The 22,303-nt window shown below is 41.1% G+C and overlaps 1 protein-coding gene across 2 annotated transcripts in view; it reads left to right on the top strand.

Moving 5' to 3' along the window:
* MYO10 (myosin X) overlaps positions 1–22,303 on the top strand; it is a 63,551-nt gene that overhangs the window by 10,265 nt on the left and 30,983 nt on the right. Inside the window, exon 13 of one of the 2 annotated variants that reach the window (XM_014259614.2) lies at positions 2,105–2,185. In XM_014259614.2, the coding sequence (XP_014115089.2) occupies positions 2,105–2,185 (81 nt within the window). Of the gene's footprint in view, positions 1–2,104; positions 2,186–9,938; positions 9,970–22,303 lie in introns of those variants that run through there. The other variant, XM_088053564.1, reaches the window with a different exon arrangement.

Below are 22,303 nucleotides of genomic sequence, written 5' to 3'. Positions count from 1 at the left end.
GGACAGAACAGCAAGGAGTGTATGCTGGGGCACACACAGTGTCTTTTATTAAAAAACACTGAATACAGCTGATGTTGTATTTTTGGGACAGCTTGCTTTGTGCTACCATAACTCATCGCAGAAGTATCCATTTTTTGTTACGAGATGGTGTTACTTGCTGGTTCTGTGGGGTAGCAGAAGGTACTGTTTCCACTTGGTCATTTGTGTGTGTGCAAAGTAGACCTTTAAGATGTTAACCTTACAAAAGCAGACCATATTTTTTTCACCCCTTTGACAAGGTAGAACAATGTGTAGTATTCCTTCTGTTCTTTGTCAGGGGCCCTGGAAAACATAAGGGTGATAAAACATGAAATCAAAACATTATTGCCTCTTATCTGATTCTGCAGTAACTGACCATTAACCAGCTGGGCTACTTTAAAAGAGGTTGACCTTCACACCATGCCTTCCCCAGAGAATTAGGTTGGAATAGAATTAGGTTGGTTAGAATTAGGTGGTTTTCACATGTTTTAAAGCCTTACAGGGATTACTCCATCTTATTTCAGCTGAAGATAAGAACTTTACCTTCACAGTTTTATTATCATGATAAATTGGTTGACTCTTCTTTTCATTTGATGACCTGCCTAATGCAGGCCTGGGGGTGCATGCAGAATAGCAGAGTTTAGATACCATCTGTTTCAGCCTGTTGACTTTGACTACAGCAGGGCAAGCTCTAGATTAGCTCATCACCTGACAGCAACTTAGAGGCTTGCAGCACTGTGCTGAACCACAGGTGAAAGTGAGAACAGTTTAAATAATTTTTGTTTAGACTGACCATCTTTTCCAATCTCTAAGTGGGAGTCCAGGATGAGAGAATTGTCCACAGATGGAATGTTCACACGGGTTTAATATGAGTGAGGCCTTTACTTTTCAAAGCTGTAAATATTGGTCTTTACATAAAGATTTTCATCTTTGTATGTTCTGTTTAATATTTGCTGCCCAACTCCCTGGTCCATAGGCTGGCAAAGGCAAGCAAACCAAGAACTACCATTTATGTTCCCAGTTATTTTGCTGTTTGCTCACTTTGCCTTAGACCAGCTCCAGTGCACAGCCGTAACTCTGCCTGCTGCCTTTATCACTGCATGTTCAGTCACCAAGTGCTTGGTCTGCAGATTAAAGCAAGAATTTGTTTTAACAGACTGACACTGACAGTTTTGCTCCAAGACATATGGCATGACACACAGTGTTGCTCCTTTAAAATGTGCACTTTCTGCCTCCTTGGCAGCCTGCTCTATATTCTCTCTGCTGCCTGGCACAAAGTGCCACCTTTGAGGGGTGTAACTTTACCATTGCTAACTTTGTGGGCTCTTCAGAGCCTGAGCACCTCTCCTGTACAATCCTTTGTAGCTCTGCAAAGTAAATGCAAGACTTCAGTTTAAAAAGGTTCATCATACTTAATGATACAGAATGAGGCAAGTTGGAATAAGATATGGAATGATGGCTCAGGCAGGAAAGGGGCGGATGTGTAATTAAAGTAATAATCATAAAAGGACTGAGGGATTTTGTGATTTTTATCTCCAGGCTGAGGTTCAGACAACTGATAATCTAATGTGCACTGGATCATTCAGAGTTCCAAAGCTAGTAAAAAACCTGTTTTCTTCAGGGAAGATGGAAAATGAGTGGGTTTGGGGTGGTTGAAATAAAAAGAGGAAATCTGAGTTGGTGGATTTTGCCAAAGACCCTTTATCCTTCCTTTTAACTTGCTCAAGTTTATCTGTTTGGGAATGTGGATCCTAAGTCTTAGGCAGTCATTTGAAAGATCCCTGAAACAACAATTTGGTGTTTCCTTATGAACAGTTTTCTTCATATCAATCTGTGAATCTTGTTCATTGTAAAATGGTGATGCCAGTGATTAGAAGAGCCAGTGGAAGAAATGCACACACACATATTGTCCCTGTCTGTTTGGAAGCAAGAGCTTCCACGGTGCAGTAACTTCTGATGTGCACCACTAGGTGTTGCAGTTAGATGCTGTCTGCAGTGCTGAGCCGCAGGACTCTTGTCCGGGGTTATGTTGCTTGTACAAAAATCCAACTTGTGAAGTACTGTCTTCTCTCTGCCTGTGTTCCAGGAATCCCTTCATTCTTTAATGGCAACACTGAGTTCTTCAAACCCTTTCTTTGTTCGGTGCATCAAACCCAACGTGCAGAAGGTAAGATTTTAAACGGTATCCATCTTTTCTGTACATCTCAGGCCTAATCTTTTTGCTTCCTGACTGGTTATTTACCACTGTGTGAAGCAGAGGGTGGAATTCTTCACTGATTTTGTAGAAGGCTCTGCAAGGGGAAGGCACTGGGAAGGGCTTTTGATTTTTTTTATTTTTTTTTTGCACATGGCCTATGCACCTATTTAATAGTCATTGCTCACAGCTCTGACTGGCTCTAAGGAAGGTTATAAACAGAAGGTAGAAGGTTGCACTTCTTGTGTGTTGCAACACTTGGTTGCAACTCTGAGAGAGCCTTTTTAGGGAGAAAATATCAAAATCACAAAGTTTGTTTTAAGTCACTAGAGGCAGTGATTCAAATGTGTATAGAAAAACTTGTGTGAATGACTGTTGTCAGACTCTTAGCAGACGCTTAGTCTTTTAATTTATGAAAATACCTAAAACTGTACGTGCTGCATGTTTTGTTTTGTTTCAGAGTTTTGTCCTTAAAACAAGTTTGGAGACTAAGACTTATTATATTAATTTGTCTTTTGAGTTATGGATAATGAAAGGCAGTGTCAAAATTTTCCTAAATAAGTTGGAGGGCTCTCTAGAAATGAAGTGGTAATGGTACAGCAGTCATTGAAATTAATATTGTTAGCCTGGTTCTGTTTTGGGCGTGATAGACTGTTATTCAGGCATGGTCTGTTTTTGTCAAAAATACAACAGGCAGAGGTGCTAGTGAATCTGATTTATGGTTTTCACATGGCAACTCAGAGATTGGTGACTTTACTATAAATCCTTATTTACATGCTCCAGCTTTCTGGACTGTCTAGTTAATCAGGATACTAACAAAACAAATGTGTGGATTTCATTGTAGGTTTTAGTGCTATCTGGACAGTATATCCTTGACTTTACATGTTTTCAGCTGCTGACTGTTAGCTCTGCTTTTGTGCTGCGATTTGTGATGTGCCAAATGACATGCAGATTTTGGGCACCTTAGCAAGAGGGAGCAGCCTGGAAGCAAATAAGAATAACTTTTTGTGTCCTGAGGTGTTTGGTGCTCTGAGGTGTGAAGCCACCAGGCAGCTGAGCCCATGTGGATGACAGAGCCCTGGAGAGTAGCTGGGATTTCTGAGCTTGTGGGTTTAGCCAAATCTCTGATCACAGAAGGAAGGAAGTTTTGAAAAGCATGTCTGTTTCCCTGATCCTGTTTCTGTCTAGAAGTCCCATGACCCTTATATAGAAGGATTTTGGAAGCAAACTCACAGGTTTTTCTTATCTGTCCTTCCATACCTGACTAATAAGACTCATCCCCACAGCAGCAAAGTTACAAGGATTTGCTGTGATTAATGCAAGAACCAGGCACTTGTTGCATTTCCATAGCAAGGAAAACACTGAGTTCCCACTCCTATGTTCCTTGTTCTCCCAGTCTTTTCACACTAAAAAGCTTCATCCCTGACAAGTTTGGTGTGCATTATATATTTTACTGTGCATATATTTTACTACAACTAAAACACAGTTCTCACAGAATTAGCAGCTGTGCAAGGAGAAGAAGCTTGAGACAGTCTCTGGGGACCACCTCTAACTACAGGATTGCATGCAGGAACAGATTGGGAAATTTTTATAGACAATCCATTTCAATGTACATGTAAAATCTTACTGAAATCTTATGCAAAAATGGTTGTACTTGTTTTCCACTTGCCTTTTTTTGATTGTAAGTTTAGCTTGAATCAATGGCTTTACTAAATAAGAAACACTGTTTGAAGAACGAGAGTCAGATACCACAGAGTTTCACTATTGCAGCTGACTCAGTAGAAGAATGAAAATGAGAAGGAAAGCCATATATAATGTTTGTCAATGGCATTCTTCATTCAGGCAAGTGTTACCAAAATGCAACTTTGGGATTCACTGCTGGAAGTTTTGTCTGCTGTACTCTGCTCTCTGTCCTCCACTCCATGTTGAACAAACACAGTGATTTTTAGTGCTGACCTTGTGACATTGTTGGCATCTCTCCTTCTGCATCAATGCAGGTACTGGAGCAGGGACAAAAACAGCGTTTGCCTGCTGTGTACCTTTGCTGGGTTCTGTAGGTGCACATCCCATTGAGTGGTTTGTAGTTTATCCTCTCATACAACATGTTGCTTCTTTTCAGTTAGACAAAGGAAAATAAGGTGACTCAGTTTGCACAGCTGTGAACCAGCATGGCTCAGAGACACAGGAGCTGTGCTTGGACTTCCAGGGATCACCACAGTGATCACAGTGCAGGGCTGGTTAGAAAAAAATTGCTTGAAAGATTCAGATGAGCTACTGAAGTGGAGTAAACTTGGATCAAAAGAAAGTAAAGGTCTTGACTGATCATTTTCCTCTGTGTTTTTCATCTGCAGTCACAGCGATATGGAATAATGTCACTCAGAAGGTACTTAAACAGTGCTTGCCAAATACCTATGTGGAAGAAAGGGGTGTTTTACTGCTTTTTTGAAATACACAGCATTAAAGGGGAGCTGAACCAGAGAGATTCGTCAAGGAGAGCTGAAATTGTGTTATTGGGAGCAAAGCCTCTCCATCTACTTGCTCCTCTCTGGACTGGGTACAAATAGGGGGCACACCTATTGATGAACATCCTTTGTAACTGGAGGGGCGGAGCTGGGGGAACTCAAGAAGTGTGTTTGAATTCTGTAGGTGAATGAAGTTAAGCAAATACAAGTCAAATTCAAGCCTTTGGAAAGCAGAATGTATAGCAAACTACTTTCTCTGCTGTTCTAGATATTGAAGCATATTCATGTTGGTAGCAGATGTGATAATTTACAGTCATTATTTCATTGTTTTAATTTTTCAAAAGTTCCATTTTTAAATATATTGCAGTGGCAAGCAAAAACAATCCAGCATAAGCAGTAAACCACTGAACATTTACATATGAAAGCAGGTTCTACACTCATTAGTGCAATTTCCTAAAGGGAGCGCATGTAGTATGACCTTTTGTCACAAGACATTTCGGCAGGCAGGCCTCAGACAGAAGGACAGAGGACCCATTAATCTTTGGGAGACCCCAGAACAATCAGGGTGTCTGTTTTCACAATTTCCAATCTGTTCTGAACTATCCATAACATGGAAACTTTTCCACTTGGTATGTTTAATGAGTGTTTTCTGCTAATGAAGTGTCTTTCTCCTCAGTTCCCCTTATCTTCACTGCAGCTGGCAGAACTATGTATCATTTCATCCCTTTGAACTTTAGCACATCTTTCTGTTTCTTGGTTTCATGTTTCTTTTTCTGTCTCCTGTTCTATTTGATAATGATTTCTCCCTGTAACCTTGCCTTTTCTGATCTCTGTCTCCTTTTCTTCGTGTACCTCAAATTAAAAAACAAACATCACCACAAAAAAACCCCAACAACAGAACCAAACCAACAACAAAAAAAGGACTGTCTTTTTAGAAGAAGCTGCAGCCATTGCTACAATCATCAGCTGAATGTTTCTTCCAGCTTGCTGCTATTAATAAAGTTGCTAAGCCTTGGTGCTATTCAGGAGACAGATCAGAGTAAATTTAAGATCTAAACTTCCTATTCAAGCTGTTTCAGAGGCAGAAGTTTTCCTGTTGCCCAGAAGCAGCCAGCCTTGGGCAGCTTGGCTCAAGTGCTTTCTCAGGTTCCCTTTTCCATTTAGGCTATTTCTTGAAAATATATTGGCATAATCTCCAGCGGCACTATGCTGGTAGTGCATAGTGAGCAGCCCCACCTCCAGCATCTGCAGGAGCAGATGTGCTGTCTGTCTCAGCTGTGCTGGTCTCTCAAAACTTCAGTTATTACACCTTGTTTTTATTATCCCCTGTTCTTGAGACTTCATCAGGTTCAGACGTTCTCTCTTGCACATAGATAGTTGCATGTACTTCTCTTTTGTTACAGATCTAAGGCCAGTTTGGTCCTGATAGACAAAATCCTTGCTTAATTATAGTTCACATGAAGTATTTGGTGTACACAAAAAATTCACTTTTTAAATTGTTTTTACAGGAAATTTGTGTTGGTGTGTGCCACAAGGCAACAGGATTGCAGGGTCTCTACTCATGCCCTTGTCTGCTCATTTATTGTCTGTCTCATTCCTCTGTTGCAGTGATGGTCTTGTCACTATCAAGATAAAAGCAGTCTTTTGTCAGACCTTGTCGTCTCTAAAGGGACAATTCTGTTCCTCTTCAGGTTTCTACATTAACTTTCTTTTAATCTTAAAATTTAATTAGGTCAGGTAAATAAGTGAGACAAAATTAAACCTGTATTGTAAACCTACTGGGGGGTAGGGGTTACAGGGAGCATCAGGAAAAATTAGACTGGTAATACCTTAGCAGTTCAAAGGAAGACTGGTAGAAAAAAGTCTGTAATAAATTCTGTGAGATCTACTGCTGGTTAGATTCCTATCGTGCTCCATATACATTCTGGGAAAATTAGTATCAAGGCAATAAGTTTGTTAACATTCCTTCTGGGACAGAGCCATTTTAAGGGATCAAGGCATGGCTGTTGGCACCTGCAGTGTACTTTGAGGCATAGGTCATTAATGGCCATGAGACACCCTGGAATAGCAAGCAGTTTGTCCTCTAATATGAAATAAGATACAAACCTATTTTGCTTGGCGCCTGAATGAAAGTTGTGTTCTTAAAATAGCCCTGAATCATTACAAAAATAAGTATAGCATGATACCAGCCTAAACACCAGGTAGAAGTACAGCTCAGGAATGCAGTGGAAAGGAACAGTGATAGCAGAGCTTGACCCCATCTGTAAGGGTGATTATGTGCAGGGTGTGGAGCGGATACAAGTGCAGGGAATGCAGTAGGTGAGCTGGTTGTCAAGCAGGAATTGCAGTATTGTCATATTGAGACATGACTGTATGAATTACTCAGTTTGCCTTCTAGGGAGTTTTTTGGGGTTTTTTTTTAGAAATAAGCATAACAGGAGTGCAAGTCTAATGGTACTGCATTGGGAAGAGCACAAACACATAACCTTGAAAGATTCAGGGAGAGAAACTCTGAGCTTCAAGGGTATTCTACTGTACCTGAAGCACAGGATTTCTAAGCATCTGGATAACTTTAATTTCAGAAGTCTTTATTTTAAAGAATTATCCTTAATAAGGTGGTTTAGTTCCAAACTTCTATGTCCATCCTACTGGAGTTGTGTACCAAGCATTTGCTTTATACAGTAACATTCAGCAGACTCTGGGTCTCCTTGCAGTGGAGCAGATGCCTTTGTGGGTTTTTAAAGATGCTGAGCCCAACAGTTAAAAGCTAAAAAGTATTAGGCCCTAAATGGAAGTGTCTGTATGGTTTAGACAGTTGCCAAGCCCTGGGGTAGCTCTTCTGCAGCAAAGCTGCAGTGGTGTCTGGTACTGAGAGCTTAGCAGATTACAGGGTAAATTTGACTTGCTGTCCATAAGAAAAAGGTAATAGATAGCCTGATCACATTAATAGCTACTCTGTCATACTTTGAAAGTAGAGGAAGTAGATAATATAGCCCAGGTGGAGCTGCTGGATGTGTATGGGGCTATCTGCAGAAAGTTAAGGTATTAATTTATGGCTCATATGTTAGAGTTGTATAAGCACCTCATGTATTAGAGATCCTTACTGACTTTTTTTAAAATCTCTCTTTAATCTCAGTTGTTCTCAATAAATACCTGGTTTAAGAAGGCTTTCTGGCTGCCAATTACTGCTCTCATTGCTTCTGGAGGCAGCAGAGCCACCGGCTCTGAGCACATACTGCTCTTCTCAGGCAGCTTGGGTCAGACTTGGGGAGCTGCTGCTCAGGGTCATCATTTGGGAGGGGAGCAACCGTTTCCCAAAAATGCAGCATGTTGGCCTGATCTCACAGGTCAACAAGAGCATGGGGCTGATTGCAAACTGTTTATCCTCCTTACCATTCAACTAGTTCATAAGGCTTTATTATTCATAACCAGGAAGGCGCAGTCGGAAGATGTGGTGTCATGCCTGGCCAACCTAATTCAGCTACCTGGATCTTGTTGCCTTGGGATTTGCAGAATTAAATAGCTTCAAATCAAGACTTGTGGAGTGTGTCCAAGCTGCATCATTTTCTGACACATCATTTGAGTAATTAGGTCAGGCGCTAGAAGACTCATTCCTTAGGTAAAAGCGATAAGGAGAGTGGGTGTGAGGAAAGCACTCACTCCTGCTCTAAGAGTGCTGGCAATAATGTTACATGTGAAGCTGAAACCCTGTCTGAAAGAAGAAGGTGTTTCATGCTACATGTAAGGCTTTCCTCTCTTCAGTGTCCTCTCTGAAAGATCACTCCCATCACTGCTGTGGTGCAGCCTCCTGGTTATGCTGCCTGCGAGCCACTGAGTTGTTCCTTTGTCCCCATCTCAGAGTGTCCCGGCTTGCTTGGCTGAAGTAGGTCATTCCACTCTCCAGGCAGCCACCCAGACAAGGCATGTTCTTCTTCTTCATCAAGGTTTGTTGTTTGCTAAGCAGGACTGATGAGGTATTCCTTTTCTAAGTCTATTAGGGTTTGTCTTTCAGTGACTGTGGTTAAGGTGTTTGAAACTGAACTGTTTAAGGCTAGGGACAGAGAGCTGAGATGGGCTGCTGCAGGCAAGGGAGCAGACACTGCTGTAAAGGTTGCACACAACTCCAGGCAGAGCAGGCAAACAAGAGTTTTGCATGTTTTGCAGCACGTACCATTTGGTAGGACTCTGTCCACAAGCAGTTTCTGGATCTTGGATAGAAACCGTGGCAGTATGTGAGCAGGATGGAGGGACACGTGGGGAGCAATTGCTACTTCCGGAGGGACTTGGGTGGGGGTGGCCCAGATGGCAAAGTACCAGAACAGTTCTGTGGAAAAATCAAATGCCCAGGGATGGGGTATTTTTAATGTTCAATGCTTGCTGTGTAGTTCAGTGCAATACCTGGAAGTGAGAAAGATTTTGACTGCTTCAGCAATTGATCTGCCAGCAGCATAGGATCTTACTGCCTACTTCAGGCACTACAATAATTCTTACATGTTGTGCCACCTGATGGCTTTTTTTGTGGAGTATGAATTCCTTTGTATGTGGCATAAATAGGCAATAGTGGAACTGCAGCTACTGATCCCAAACCTGAAGTGTTCGCTTTTTATAAATACCAGCAAAGAACTTGGCTTTTCTTCCTTCTTGTGCGCTCTCCCAAGCATTTGAATTGCAAACATTGTCATGCAAATGTATGCATTGAAAAACTGTGTACTTCATCAGGCTCTGGAAGTTTTCTTCTTTAACTACCACAAAAAAAAAAAGTCCCCACCATCTCTAAATGGCAATTTACATTCAAATCCTGTTTGCTATGTTCTCATGGTAACTACTCCAAGGGGAGCATGCACAGTCCATGATAAATAGACATCCCTAGAGTTCCAAAAGCATCGCTGGGGTACAGAGCATTGTTCTTAGGCAAAAAATTTAAAGTTCACAAGTCTCTTCATTTCTAAGCTGTGTCTTACGGCATATTGTGCATTTTATCTCTTAAGGTTTAGGAATTTGTTGGCTGTGAAACATATTTACATTCTTGCTGCCTATAAGGTGAGATTAGCTCTCGTGTCCTGTTAGTCAGGAATATCTTCAGTGATTGCTGTAGAGCCAGCCCTCGCTAGGCTTGACTTCCTTTGAGTAGCAGCAGGAATGAATTAAGCAAGTACAGCCAAAGATATCACATGAAAGACTTGAAATACCAGTGAGCTGAAGAAAGCTCTGTTCTGTGTGTGTGCATAGCTGCAAATGCTAAAGGTTCAGTTTTTCACAATGGATGAACGCTGAAGGGGGAAAACATCTTAAAAGGTAAGGGGTTTAATTCATGCAGGTTTTGAAATTATTTTAATCTTGCCTACTTGATGCTGCAGTGAACTTGTAGAAAAAGAATAGAAAGTGCCTGGAGTTTGCCTGAGCAAGCTGTACTGGAAATGTTTATGTGCTTGTATTTTCTTTTAAAGAGGGTAAATGCATGCAGAATCAAGTTTATGAAAAAAGAACTAAATTTACTGGTCTAATCATATTTTCAAACACCAGGAGAGCTTTGCTGCCAAGCAGTCTGCTTTAATAAATCACACTTTGTTTGCAAGTTAAAGGGGTGATTGTTTGCAGAGCTGGGAAAAAGTCGACAGAAGTAGAGCTGTGTGTGCAGAGCGGGGAAGACCTGTGTTGTGATGGGCTACTTTCTGGAGAAAAATCTTTTCTGTTGATCAGTCTATAAGTGTAGATTCAGGAAAAACAGCTTTGTAAGTTAAGGATCATGGTATTCTTGCCATATATTAAGGCATAAGGCATGTATTTTTGCATTGACTGCATGATAAGAAAGCAATACTGGGAACTAGTGTGTTTGGGGTGGGGGGAGTCAAGCAAGGTATCTTGAGAACCCAGAAGTCTAATTTAATTTTGTAGTTTTACTGGAGAAACTTTGATGGGGCACACTTGAAACAGTAATTTTTTGCCATAGAAGTGCAGGAAAGGGAATATACCTGGAAAAAAAAAAAATTGCTGCCATAATGGAAAAGACAGCACAGAAGTTGGTATATTTTGACCTTCTTTGCTGTGTCAGCTCTTCCTTCTACCCCCAATGAAATAACCCTCTAACACAGCAGGTAAAATAGTTCCCCACTGCTTGCCTTTGCTTCTGGGATCTGCACTTTGTGCCTTTCTTTCCCATTTAAAGTGCTTGTCTCTGCATACATTAGAATTCAGCCACAGGGTAGAAAATTAGGATAAAATTGCTTGAGAGAACCTGTTATGAAGGGAATGGGTTTGATCCTGCATCATTGAAGTCTATGGGAGTTTTACTCTGGTCTCAAGAAGTGCAGCCCTAGATTTGCCTTGCAAATCTAGATGGAGGGTATATGATCTGATAAAGTGCCTATGGGACCAGGAAACAGTGTTGCCATAACTTGTAGTTGTTCTTCTCTCACTGACGTTAAAATATGTCCTTTTAAACCACAAGTGGTAGCAGTGGTGGTAGATCAAAATGTATCTGGTTTTGTTGTATACACATTGATAATATGTATTTAGTATTTCTTTTGCTAAATCTTAGTTTCAAAAAAGATAAGATTTATTTTGTTTCTCATTTGTTGGCAAATATATATTAAAAAATATATATTTACAACCTGTGACATAAATGGAAGCTTAACAACAGTAGTTATAACACAACAAGCAGATTACTGAAAGTTATAGTGCTGTTCCAGCTATTCACGGATCTTTGTCAAAGCTACCCTCAGAACACAAATTCTGTGTGAAGAGCAGAAGTTAATGTTGTTTAAGAGTAGAACTTGGATCAGTTACTAAAACTTTTTCTCTTTGACTGTATCTGTCTGTTTATGTACATACATATATGTGAGTTTTCTTAATTTAGTCACAGGATGCAGCAAAGACTTTGGGGGGAAAGCTCACTATGATGCATTTGTAAGGACTAAGTACACTTCAGAACATCTGGTGCCACCTCATCAGATGAAACATTAAACATAAAATGTTTACTGAAAGCACATCAAAGCATTTTATCTTTGTTGTCTTACACTCAGAATTTACCATTTCTGGTGGGTTTAGGCAGCTTATAAACCTCAGTAGCAAGGCAGGTCCATTCATAACAGTTGTTAGAAGTCAGGTTGTGGTTTCAGTTGTATGAAGTGGAATGTAGTAGCTGTAAAGTCTGTGTTTCAGGACATCATCAGAGCTGCAAGGGTGGTCAGTCTAACCTACAGGAAGTTTTTGATTGACGCATGATGAGGTTTGAGGTTGCTCTCATTGGTTTGTCTCCTCTCCACATTCCTGATGTGTATTCTCTATTCAGGCAACACAGAGCTGGGCAGCTGGTTCTGCTTACAGGAGCTTTGCTGGGGAGCTGATAGCAGCATGATTCCTCAGGCTTTGTGGGCTGTGTTTGTTTTGTTGCTTGGTCCCAAGCACCAGGTGAGCACGCACAGTTCAGGTCTGAGAAGTTGCTGGTTGGCAGGAAGCCCATTGCACCATGTAAATTGTTTGGGACACTGGCAGGTTTTTTGCTTTGGCAGCCACCTTGGATTGTGGCACACACCCGTGAGCATTATACAATATCTAGTGTAGAGAAGGCAAGTTTGTCACCAAACTCAAAGTGCTATGTTCTATTTCCATTGTTTACGTGATGTAATCAATTGTGGCATTTTTGAAACTCACTCTCTGTAGGTCTAGAAATCTCCTAAGTGTGTGGCAAATAGGTGCTTTGGAGGGGTTTCCAAACATTTATTAGTGAAGCAGAGATAATGTAGATGGGTTGAGGATAGACATCCACTTTTAGAAAGAGAGATAAATGCCAAATCATCTGTGATACTGGCTTTCTCGAATGAAGGGCTGTCCCAGATTCAGCATGATGAAGATGAGTATGTCCATCTGCAGCTTGCCAAACACACCATTTGTGCATACTTCATATTTAGCCAAAAAGAAATAGTGACCAGCCTCATCAATTAAAATTAGTATTTCAAAGGGAGAAATGAGGATTTTTATTAGAAGGGGTGTAGCACTTAAGTTAGCTTCAAGGAAGTTTTTTATGTAGGCAAACTATTCACATGTCAAGCAAAATTGTTTTTAGGAAAGCTGATTTTATCTTAAGTGTCCCCTTCTGAGTCAAACATTAAGGGTTATGTTGGGTTGTATACTTAAGCCAGCCTAGGAATTTCTCAGGGAAGAAATGGCTGTTCAGCCATCTAAAATTGCATTTCCCTGTGACTCCTGGCATGCACAACATAGCACATCTCAAATCAGCCTGGTTCTTACAGGACATGTACATCTCATTGGCCTCAATGAGCTCTAAGCACACATGTAAATGCTTTGCTTAAGTTATTACTGGTTTGATGCTGCTTTGGCCAGCATGTAACAGAGCACCTGGAGCCATAATGCCTCTTGTCACACAGCTGTGAAGGGGAGAGACTTTTGTGCAGCTCCCTTACATGCGTGCCCAGCCTAAAGTCACAAATCACCTGCACAGAGAAGACAAGACTTGTTACATCCCTTGCTTCCAGTCATGTGTGTTCCATGCAGCTGGCCAGTTTCTGGAGAAAGAGTTCTGGTAAGGCAGCAGTGAAAATGCACTTAACCAGTCATGGGGTCTCAACAGTCTGTTTTCACCATAAGAAAATACGGAAGAGGGATAGAAAAAAGTCCACTTCTAGGATAAGAAGAGGCATATTGAACATGACACAGCAGACTGTAAGGCCATAAGTAAGGGCAGCAGTTTTCTCCACATAATCATCTTAAAAATGGATAGAGTCAACCAAATGTGTGGTTCCTGTAACTAAATAAAGATGGAACTAAACCTTGCTGAAACAAAGGGCTGTTGACCAGCATCTATGGCTGTGAATTTTGCAGGCTTGGAGGAGATAAGCAGTGGCATCACAATTAAGTCACTCAGAAGGCAGTTAAATGTTAAATTAGTTAGATCTTGATGTACTGTTACCATTTATTATAATTCATTCTTTCACTCTTTAGATATGTATGTGTAGATAAATCAGTTAATAGTTACTTTGATAACCATATTGATGTTAAGGAGGTTTATTACCATTCATTTTGGAAAATCCTGCACCGTGCTAATAAAGCAAAGCTTAGAGTTACTCTATAGTTAACTCTTACTTCACAGTTGTACAAGAATTGGAACAAAAAAGTCATATTAATGCTTGTCAATGCATAACCTGTTGCAATGAGGTGACAGTGGTGGGTTTTTTTTCCTCTACTGAATGCAATTACTGTCAATGCAGAAGACAGAGAACCTTCTTGCTGTTCTGGCCCAAGGTGGTATTGACACCTGTGTGTGGCCTCTGGGGAGCACAGAGAGCTGTGATCCACACAGCTCCTCCATTTCATGTTTATATAAAATACGAAGAAATCAGTAAAGGGGCTTTTTGTTTGACTTTCACTGGAAATTTCAGAATTACCAGAAATACTGAATTTGATTTTGATTTAGTTCCCAGAAACATCAAACAACTGAAGGAGGAGACTCTCCAGCTCTCAGTGGGAGGCATGGGATAGGACTGTTGTGTTTTAACAAAGCTTTCCAAGGAGAACATATTTATTGCCTTTTTCTGTGAAATTAATGTACACAAGAACGAACAACTGCCTTCTTTTTCTGCCCCTGCCCTGCAAATGCATACACACACACACACACACACAAGCATTTCACTAATCTTGTCTCTTGTCTAATCAGTTGCAGATCTGCAAAGCAAGTCCTGAGTGTATAATGTAAAAATGTATAGGAATATGAGTACAGCAGCTCAGAGGACCAAATTATAAGGAAAATGCCAAAATTAGACTGACACTTTCTGAGATGTGCTGAGATATAAGATGTAGTAGTAATTAACACACCAGTTACATGGGATTGAGCTGGGCCATTCATGTGGGCCATCACAAAGTACTTCCTGTCAGCTAGGTAGGCATCTGTGCTGATTACAGGGATCTCCATCTCCTCTGTAAACTTGAATTTCCCCTCTGTAGACTTAAAAGTGATCTTAAATGCAGTGTTACAGGGCTCCTGATACTTAAAGGAGAGCTCCAGACCACTGGAGTGTAGTTTACACTGCAAGTCTGCTGGAGCCCAGCTCTGGTGCAGCTGCCCCAGTACTCTGGGCTCCTTCAGGTTGAAACGAGACTTTGGAAATGATCCAAATCAGCCAGAGCCATGTGCAGCCCGCTGGGGCATTTTCGGTGCAGAGGGACTTGTGTGCGAGGGCCAGGGCAGGGAGCTGGGAGGCAGGGATGCTCCGGGAGGGCTGGGCAGCAGAGTCCAGAGGCCACTGTGAATGGAGCCCTGTGCTGGGGTGGGAATAATCTGCCCTTTCAGTGCTGCCCGACCTCCGGTGTCCTAGCAACACAAAGCTGCTTGGCTGAATATTTCGTGGCACTCCTCATTTGCCTGGCTGATTTCCCATTAAGGCTTTCGAACAACAGGCTCGGTATAGGAAGGGGAAGAGAAAGGGCTACTTAAGAGAAAATTTTATAAAATTACATACTTTTTTTTTTTTTCAGCAGAGGAATGGCTCTGAAACGCTTCCTTGCTTGAGAAAGCACGGAGCAGCAAGTCTGAGCATTACGTCAGCCTTGTGCTTTGTAGGCATCTTACATGGAGAGAGTGAAGTGTGTACAGGGGATAAATGCATTGGAGAAACTGATGGTGCCCTCAGTATTGAAAAGAGACGTGATCAAGTGCTGATTAACGTTTCTTGAATTTGATTTTAATTTTTTTAGCAATGAAGTTGTAAGGTCCTTGGGGCCTTACAACAGGCAGGAACACTCCACATTTAAATCAACTAAAACCAACCAACACTTCTATTATTCTAAATCTTGTCGTTTACAGAGGTGCGATTCATGATTGTGTCACACAGCCGAGCAGCACAGGTTTGCTCATAAATCACTGAATTGAAATAGCAGCAATTTTTAAGTATTCTCTTTAAAGCAATGCCTCAAAATAGAAGACTATCAAGATGTAAATGGCATTTGGGCATGGGATCCTAAAGAAAATAGTGTGTGATGAGATCTAGAGAAGCAGAAGGTGGGTGCCCAGGACTGAAGCTGGGAATAAAGTCAGATTTGGATTCAGAATCCTCTTCTACTCTTCTTGTGCTCTATGTGAGTTATGTCCCTCTGTGGAATGGAATTGTTAGTGCCCTCCACCTCCAACTGGAAGGTGGAAGTAAGGTTCTTCCACCTCCTCCTTTTCACTTAACCTGCAGTAAAGGAGGTGATAATGTTTTGTCCTCTCTTCCCCTGCATGCAGCTGTAGTCTGCAAAGAGGTTGTTCAGTTTTGTGTCACTAGGGAGAGCAAAGAAAGTTGTGATAATGTGGATCAAAGTCATCTGCAATACCTTTTGAGGATGTAGTGCTGAAGTGATCTTGTGTTAGCATATCAGTGAGAACTGGCTTGTTGGAGGGTTTCAAGATGACTTGTTGTAACCAGTATGCCAGGTACTAGAAACACATTGGATTAGTTTCTTACACAGATTGCTACAAGATTTTACAGCCATGTCAGGCTTTGGCTGTGCAAGAGGAAATTCATCTTGAGCATGTTCTCTCAAGCATTTTCATCCTAGTGTTCTATATTCCGCTATGAAACTTTGTATCTTTTGGGAATAAAAGCTTGATACCAAGTACCATTATCTGAAGAAATAATGTTAAAGGGACCATGGTAAAACGTGTTTTACTGCTTTTAAGCATTTAGTAATGTATTTAGATCCCAACATGCCAGTAAATTGTCAAATAACAAAAAAAACCTTGTATTGATAAAAAGTCTGTCATGGAGGAGTGACAGTACAGTGGAAAAAAATTAAAACAAAAACAAATAAACACAAATAAACAAAACCCAAAACAAATCCACCCAGAAGAAAAAGGGTGAGGTCTCAGTCTGTAGAAGTTATTTGATGATATGGAAGGTCGAGGTTTCTCCCTGCAGCTGGTCTGTATGCAGCCTCAGCAGATGTGGATGTGTGCAAGAGTTCTTAACCTGTAATGAACAGTGGAGATGTTGGTGCTGGTTGTCTTGACATGGGGTTGGTAAGGAAGGATAGCTGTCCCTGCAATTAGTACCTCACAGCATGTTTCCCCATGGTTGGTCTGTGGCTAAGGCAGCCTGCTGACTACTCACAATGTGGGGAGAATGAGGCCAGATTGGTGTTTAGTCTGTAGGGACTTGGAGGCTTTAGCAAGGATGACCTCAGATGAAATGGCAATGGATTGCACACAGGTGGAAAGGAGGGTCCATGAAAAGTTCCAGCTGGGGTCTGTGCTTCGAGTCACACCTTCTGTCAGTGTGCTGAGACCCTGCCAGCAAGTCTTCAAACCTTAAATCCCTGTTTCCCAAATGCTTTTAATTGCCTGTCTCACATGGATGGTCCTGCAGTTCTGGGACAAACAGCGCATGGGACATGCCGTGCATTTCAATGGAGGCCCTGAATAATGTATTCAAACAACAAGGGCTCCCTTCAGCTGAAAGTTTAGGCAATCACTTACAGAGCTCTAAATATGCCTTTAGAAAACCTTGGTATCTCTATTGTTTAAGCCTGTGCCTTTAACAATCCATTACTATTCCATGAAATTGTAACTGGTGTGTAAGAAATAAGTCATTCTGAGCAGCTAGCATTCCTCTGGGCCTATATGAGAAAGGTAGAAAATCCTGGCTTCCTTTCAAGAAATTATGGATACCTTTAAAAAGGAAGGTTCACAAAGAGGCTGTTGTACTGAAGGGTAGCTTTTAGTCCATACAAACCAAACAGAAAGATTGAAATGCAAGAGTACAGGGACAATTACTAATAAAAAGTATATTAAATAGCCCTGCAATTATGATTTTATTGTTGTTGATGAAAGCATTGAAATCTCAGCAAGCCAGTCAGAATCACTTAAGCATCTTTTCCCCAACAAAGCAGCTACTTCCAGCTCTTCTCTTTGCTGAATATAGTCAGGAAGGACCTGAAAAATGACCACAGCATCTTTGTGGATGGATCTAATTCAATAGTGTCTTGACCTAGCTTAAATCTTTAAACACCAGTGCAAATAGTCAGTGTAGCAATGTAGCAAATGTAGCATTTAAGAGCCTCATAGCTCTTAAATGGGCTGCAGTCTTAAAAATGTCCTTGGGATGCCCTTGCTTGTAAAGTAAGCTGGGTGACAGGCTGAATATAAATACAAAGGCATTTTCACATTCATTTATTGAGTCTCCTGCTTTGACTGTTTTGGTAGAGTAGAAGACCTCTAGAATTACAGTGTTCCTTCTATGCAGTACTATTTTTAGCACAGGAAACTCTAACCTGTGGCATGAGAGTGGCTAATTTTGCAGTCTGTCTCTTATCTGAAATACTTAGGGCTGGAAGATGAGTGATGCAGGTCAGATGCAGTAGTAGAAGTTGAAGTGATCAGCTAATGGTGTAAATGATTGCTGCTGGTAAATGCAGTGCTTTCACGTTCAGACCTGTAGAGAATGTAAAAAGAGCCAGCATGTCATTACTGAGCTTACAGTGAAATCTGGCATGGAGTTCGCAGCGGAACTTTTATGAGGCACAGGGATTGTTGCAATATACTCATGTTCTTTTTCTAGCAAGTTACCACGAGCACTAACACTAACCAGTGTTAGTAATTTTAAAAGGCTTTTTATGGATTTTTGGAGTGGGTGAGTGGAAAAAGATCAGAACAACTTTGGACATGTAAAACACTTACTGTTATGTCAGGTTTATTCAAATATTCCTTGACTTGCCAGTGCCGTACAGTAGAAATCCTAAATAAATAATAGCTGTGGCATGTTCTTTGTTTCTATTGTCCTATATTTTTATTGTGTTTTTCTGGACACAAGTACTCTGGGACAGTAAGATAATGCCTTCCAAAACAAAGCAGACATCAGACTGTTCTGTGTTTCAACCCAAATCTGTTCCAGCTAGAGCTGATAGCATGCTAGACAAAAACGTGGAGGGTTTCTTCCTTTGGAATAGGCTTTTAGGTGAGGGGGCCTGATACTCCAGGTCCTTGGGCAGGACATGCACAGGTTTTACTGCTCCTTGTGCTGGAAACACATAAATTCTGAGGTTGAAAATCTGTTGAATAAACTGTTGTCAACAAAGCTAGTGGTGCAAATGACTGAAGAAATGATGGCTAGAAGAGCAGGGGGTGAAATGATTTGTTGGAGGATGACACACACAGCAGTGCAGCTGCAATCTCCAGGTTTGACAGGCTTTATCCCTGCCTGTCCAGGCATCACAGAGCATTTTCCTATTGCAGGGGAAGGCATTTCCATTTTACTTCTTTCAGGTTATTTGCTTTAATCCTTGACACCAATAAAGGCTGCCAAGCAGTACATTTGGATGAGAATCACTGAGCATCATTTGGTTTAAAAAAGGCAAGCAATGGACATGCAGGATTCTTCATATCAGTTCAGCTAGATTATAAATATTAGAAATTAAGTCAGTCATATTTTTCAAACTTGTTTGTGAGGAAAGCCTGGTGTTTGTTTTGACTCATGGAGCTGTTAAATGAAATCAGAAGATGATGGGGACCATTTCAGAAACATCTACCTCAGTAAGTCTTGCTAGTTCTGACAAAATATACACATTTGTATGTGAAAACTAGTTCCAAAACCCCTATAAAGCAGAGAAAGAGTGACCTCTTTTAAATTTCTGATGGTTTTCTCTAGAGTAAAACTGTCAGGATTTCATTTTAGGAGTAAAAGAGCAGATTTAAAGAAACTAAGATATTGAAAAAAGTTACTGGTGTTTAAATTTTTAAAATTACTTTTTTACATCTTATCTGTTTTATCTTTTCTTTCTCTGCCTGTATCTTCCACAAAAGACTTCCTTAAACCAGGAAAATCAACAATTTTAAGACACAGTGGCAAAGCTGACATAATTCTGCTCGAGTTCTTACAGAGAAATCTAGAACCAAGGGAGTGGGATCTTTTCCCTCTCTCCTCTCACCCCTATCCCTCTTGCCAGTCTCTCCATGAACTCCCTCCTGCCTACCTAAAGTCCATGATGCTGCTGTCGTTTGCCATTATTGTGTCTGTGCTCTGGTGAGGCAGCCAGGAGTTCAGGGAGGAAGAAGGATTTCCACAGGGTGAAGTCAGGTATGCTCTGTGTTTCAGCAGATGATTGATTTGTGTGCAAATGATGCATAGAAAGAACAAAAGTGTTGTGTTCTCTCTGTTATTCAGACCTTGGGGTCTTCACTAAGAGTACTGTCCAAAGGAAGGGGTTGGTGTTTTTTCTTAAAGCTCAGTCAGGCTGTAATCTGAAAAAAATTATAATTAAAATTCTGCGGAGGTGTTAGATGTCTGTCCTAATGGCTGCTTCTAATTGTGATTTCAGGCAGAAGCTTTGCCCTTTGGGAGACTCACTACAGATCAGAGCAAGCATTTAGCAGCTTAAGGAACCAAAGTCTCGCCAGTTGAGACTCCAGGTCATATTCAAGTCTTGGCTTTGGTGCTGTCTGGTGCAAATTTAGTGGAGACTTTTGGATCCAAGAAATCGTGAATTACAAGTTGTGTCTGCCCCACAAAATAAAAGCACCCTAATCATGTGGAACAGACTTGGCTTGTAGTTATTAATTTCACATTGATATTGCTCAGTGCCTTAACATGACTTGACTGATGTGATTCTAGCTATTGTCCGATGATTTTGTGTGCTGGAGTGGTTCAGCACTGCCATTCCATGATAAAAGTGAAATATCTATTGAAAATTTGGTTGATTGCATCTCAGAGACAATTTTGGAATCTATCTGTTGACTTCCTTTTCTGTTGCCTTTTTTTTTGTAAATTTTATCTTACTTTGCTGGAGTCTGAGTTTTAGGAAAGACCTCAAATTTTTACTGTGGAAGATGTACTATTTTAAAGTCAGTCATGGCTCTGTTGTCTCTATGAAGTTTTCCTAGAGAATACAATTGCTTTCAAAGTTTTCATTTGTGAGTCAAGCTTTTAACAGCAATAATTCAGCAGACCCCAGAGCTGAGTCCTGTCCTGTATTACTTTGGTATCAATTGGAAAGTTAGCTTGCTTACCTACAACAGGAAGTCTGAAGGAGCAGCAGTAAAGAGGGAAAGCTGATCATCAGCTGCACAGGTAACCCTTTGCATGGAGATTTGATATTGCAAGTTTAACTCATTGGTGCACCAAGCCGTGTTCAAGTGGAGATGGCTGTCACTCTGTCTGGGAAGTGTCTGCAGTTCAGTAGTGGGATATGTGCAGTCCTTGCACTCTGGTTCAATAAAGGCACACACAATTTATTTCTCTAATTGTGAGGAGTCCTGCTGGAAGTTATGCTTAGGGTTATCCCTGCAGTGGGAGGGGGGGAGGGAGGGGGCACAGTGGTAATCTTTTAGTATTTCATATTGAAAAGCATGAGAGATAAGTCACACGTATCTCTTATCACCAACCCTCAGTTTACTCAAAGCAGCTTGCTGCAGATGCAATTCCAATGATATGCCAGGAGAATTTGACCCTTAAATTTAATGTCTCATGTGTCTGTGAGTAATTAAAAATAGCGAGTAATGTAAAGTGACGGAGTAGGCGTTTAAAGTGGTTGATGAAAGTTGCAATGGTCTCCATGTTGTCCTGTGTTGATAGCATGCTAACATCTCTTGCAATGTTTAATGCTTTTTTTAAGGAATGCAGGCCTTTGAAGTTAGGTATCTATGTGACATTTCCACCTTCTGGTGACAGAGCAGAGCTGTTTCAAACTTCTGCAGTTGTAGGGAAAATGTTGCCAAAATGTTTCTTCTTCCTTTGTGACACAAGTTGTTTTTTTTAAACAGTAACATGAGCTTTCAAGCCAGGTGTGGTGCTGACTTTTGGCTTGCTAAGTGCCTGGAGCTGGCAACAAAAGGGTTAGGTTGTACAGCAGCCATCTGTCTCTCAAAGCAGGAGCTGCTCCCTTGCAGAGGAAGAGGCTGCCCGGGGATAGAGACATCTGTCATGTCATCAGCGTTTTGCCTTGCTGTGGTGTATCCCTACTGCCATCCATGCATCTTCCTGCCCACTTCAGCACACAGAAAATACTGTTGTGTTTGCAAGTCTTGAGAAAAATGTCACCTTTTGAGCCACCAAGTTTGGGTAGTGTAAAAGGACTAAAAGTGGTTCTAGCATTAAAGAAAAAAAGAAAGCTGTGTCTGTTTGTGTCAAGCATCAGCCTTGAGTTACACAGGGTGAAAAGTGAAAGGTTTTCCTTACGATTTCTGTGTGTACATCTGTGTCCATTCCCTGCCTTTCCCATCGGGCATCATCAGCCACCTGCACAGAAAGAGGCAGCCGTGGACATGCAGAGGGCAGCTTTGCCAGGCTGGTTCCCTGACACTTGGATGCCATACAGTGGGCACATACAGGAAGCCCTGCTGGCAATACCAGCCACAACAGTATCAATACCCTCACTGAAAGCATTCATGCTGCGTGTTCACTGAAATACAGAGATTTTACTCGCGGTGGCAAAATCCAAATGAAATATACTGTTGAGGAAGATGAGTTTGTTCTCATCTTTCACAGAGAAGTTTTCTCCCTCTGGTGCTCCCACTAGCACACAGAATTTTGTTCATGAATAAAGGCACTGATGGAAAAGGTTGTACTAGATAGTTAAAATGAACTTTTGAGCCTGTGCTTTCCTGAAGGTACTTTTTATAAAAAGCTAAAGTTTGGGGGTGTAA

The sequence above is a fragment of the Pseudopodoces humilis genome, chromosome 1 (genome assembly GCF_049639895.1).
Source record: "Pseudopodoces humilis isolate 2021_Gansu_Grassland_sample_001 chromosome 1, ASM4963989v1, whole genome shotgun sequence".
Lineage (NCBI taxonomy): Eukaryota > Metazoa > Chordata > Aves > Passeriformes > Paridae > Pseudopodoces > Pseudopodoces humilis.
Note: the sequence above shows the minus strand (reverse complement) of the source record. Positions and strands in the feature narration are given on the sequence as shown.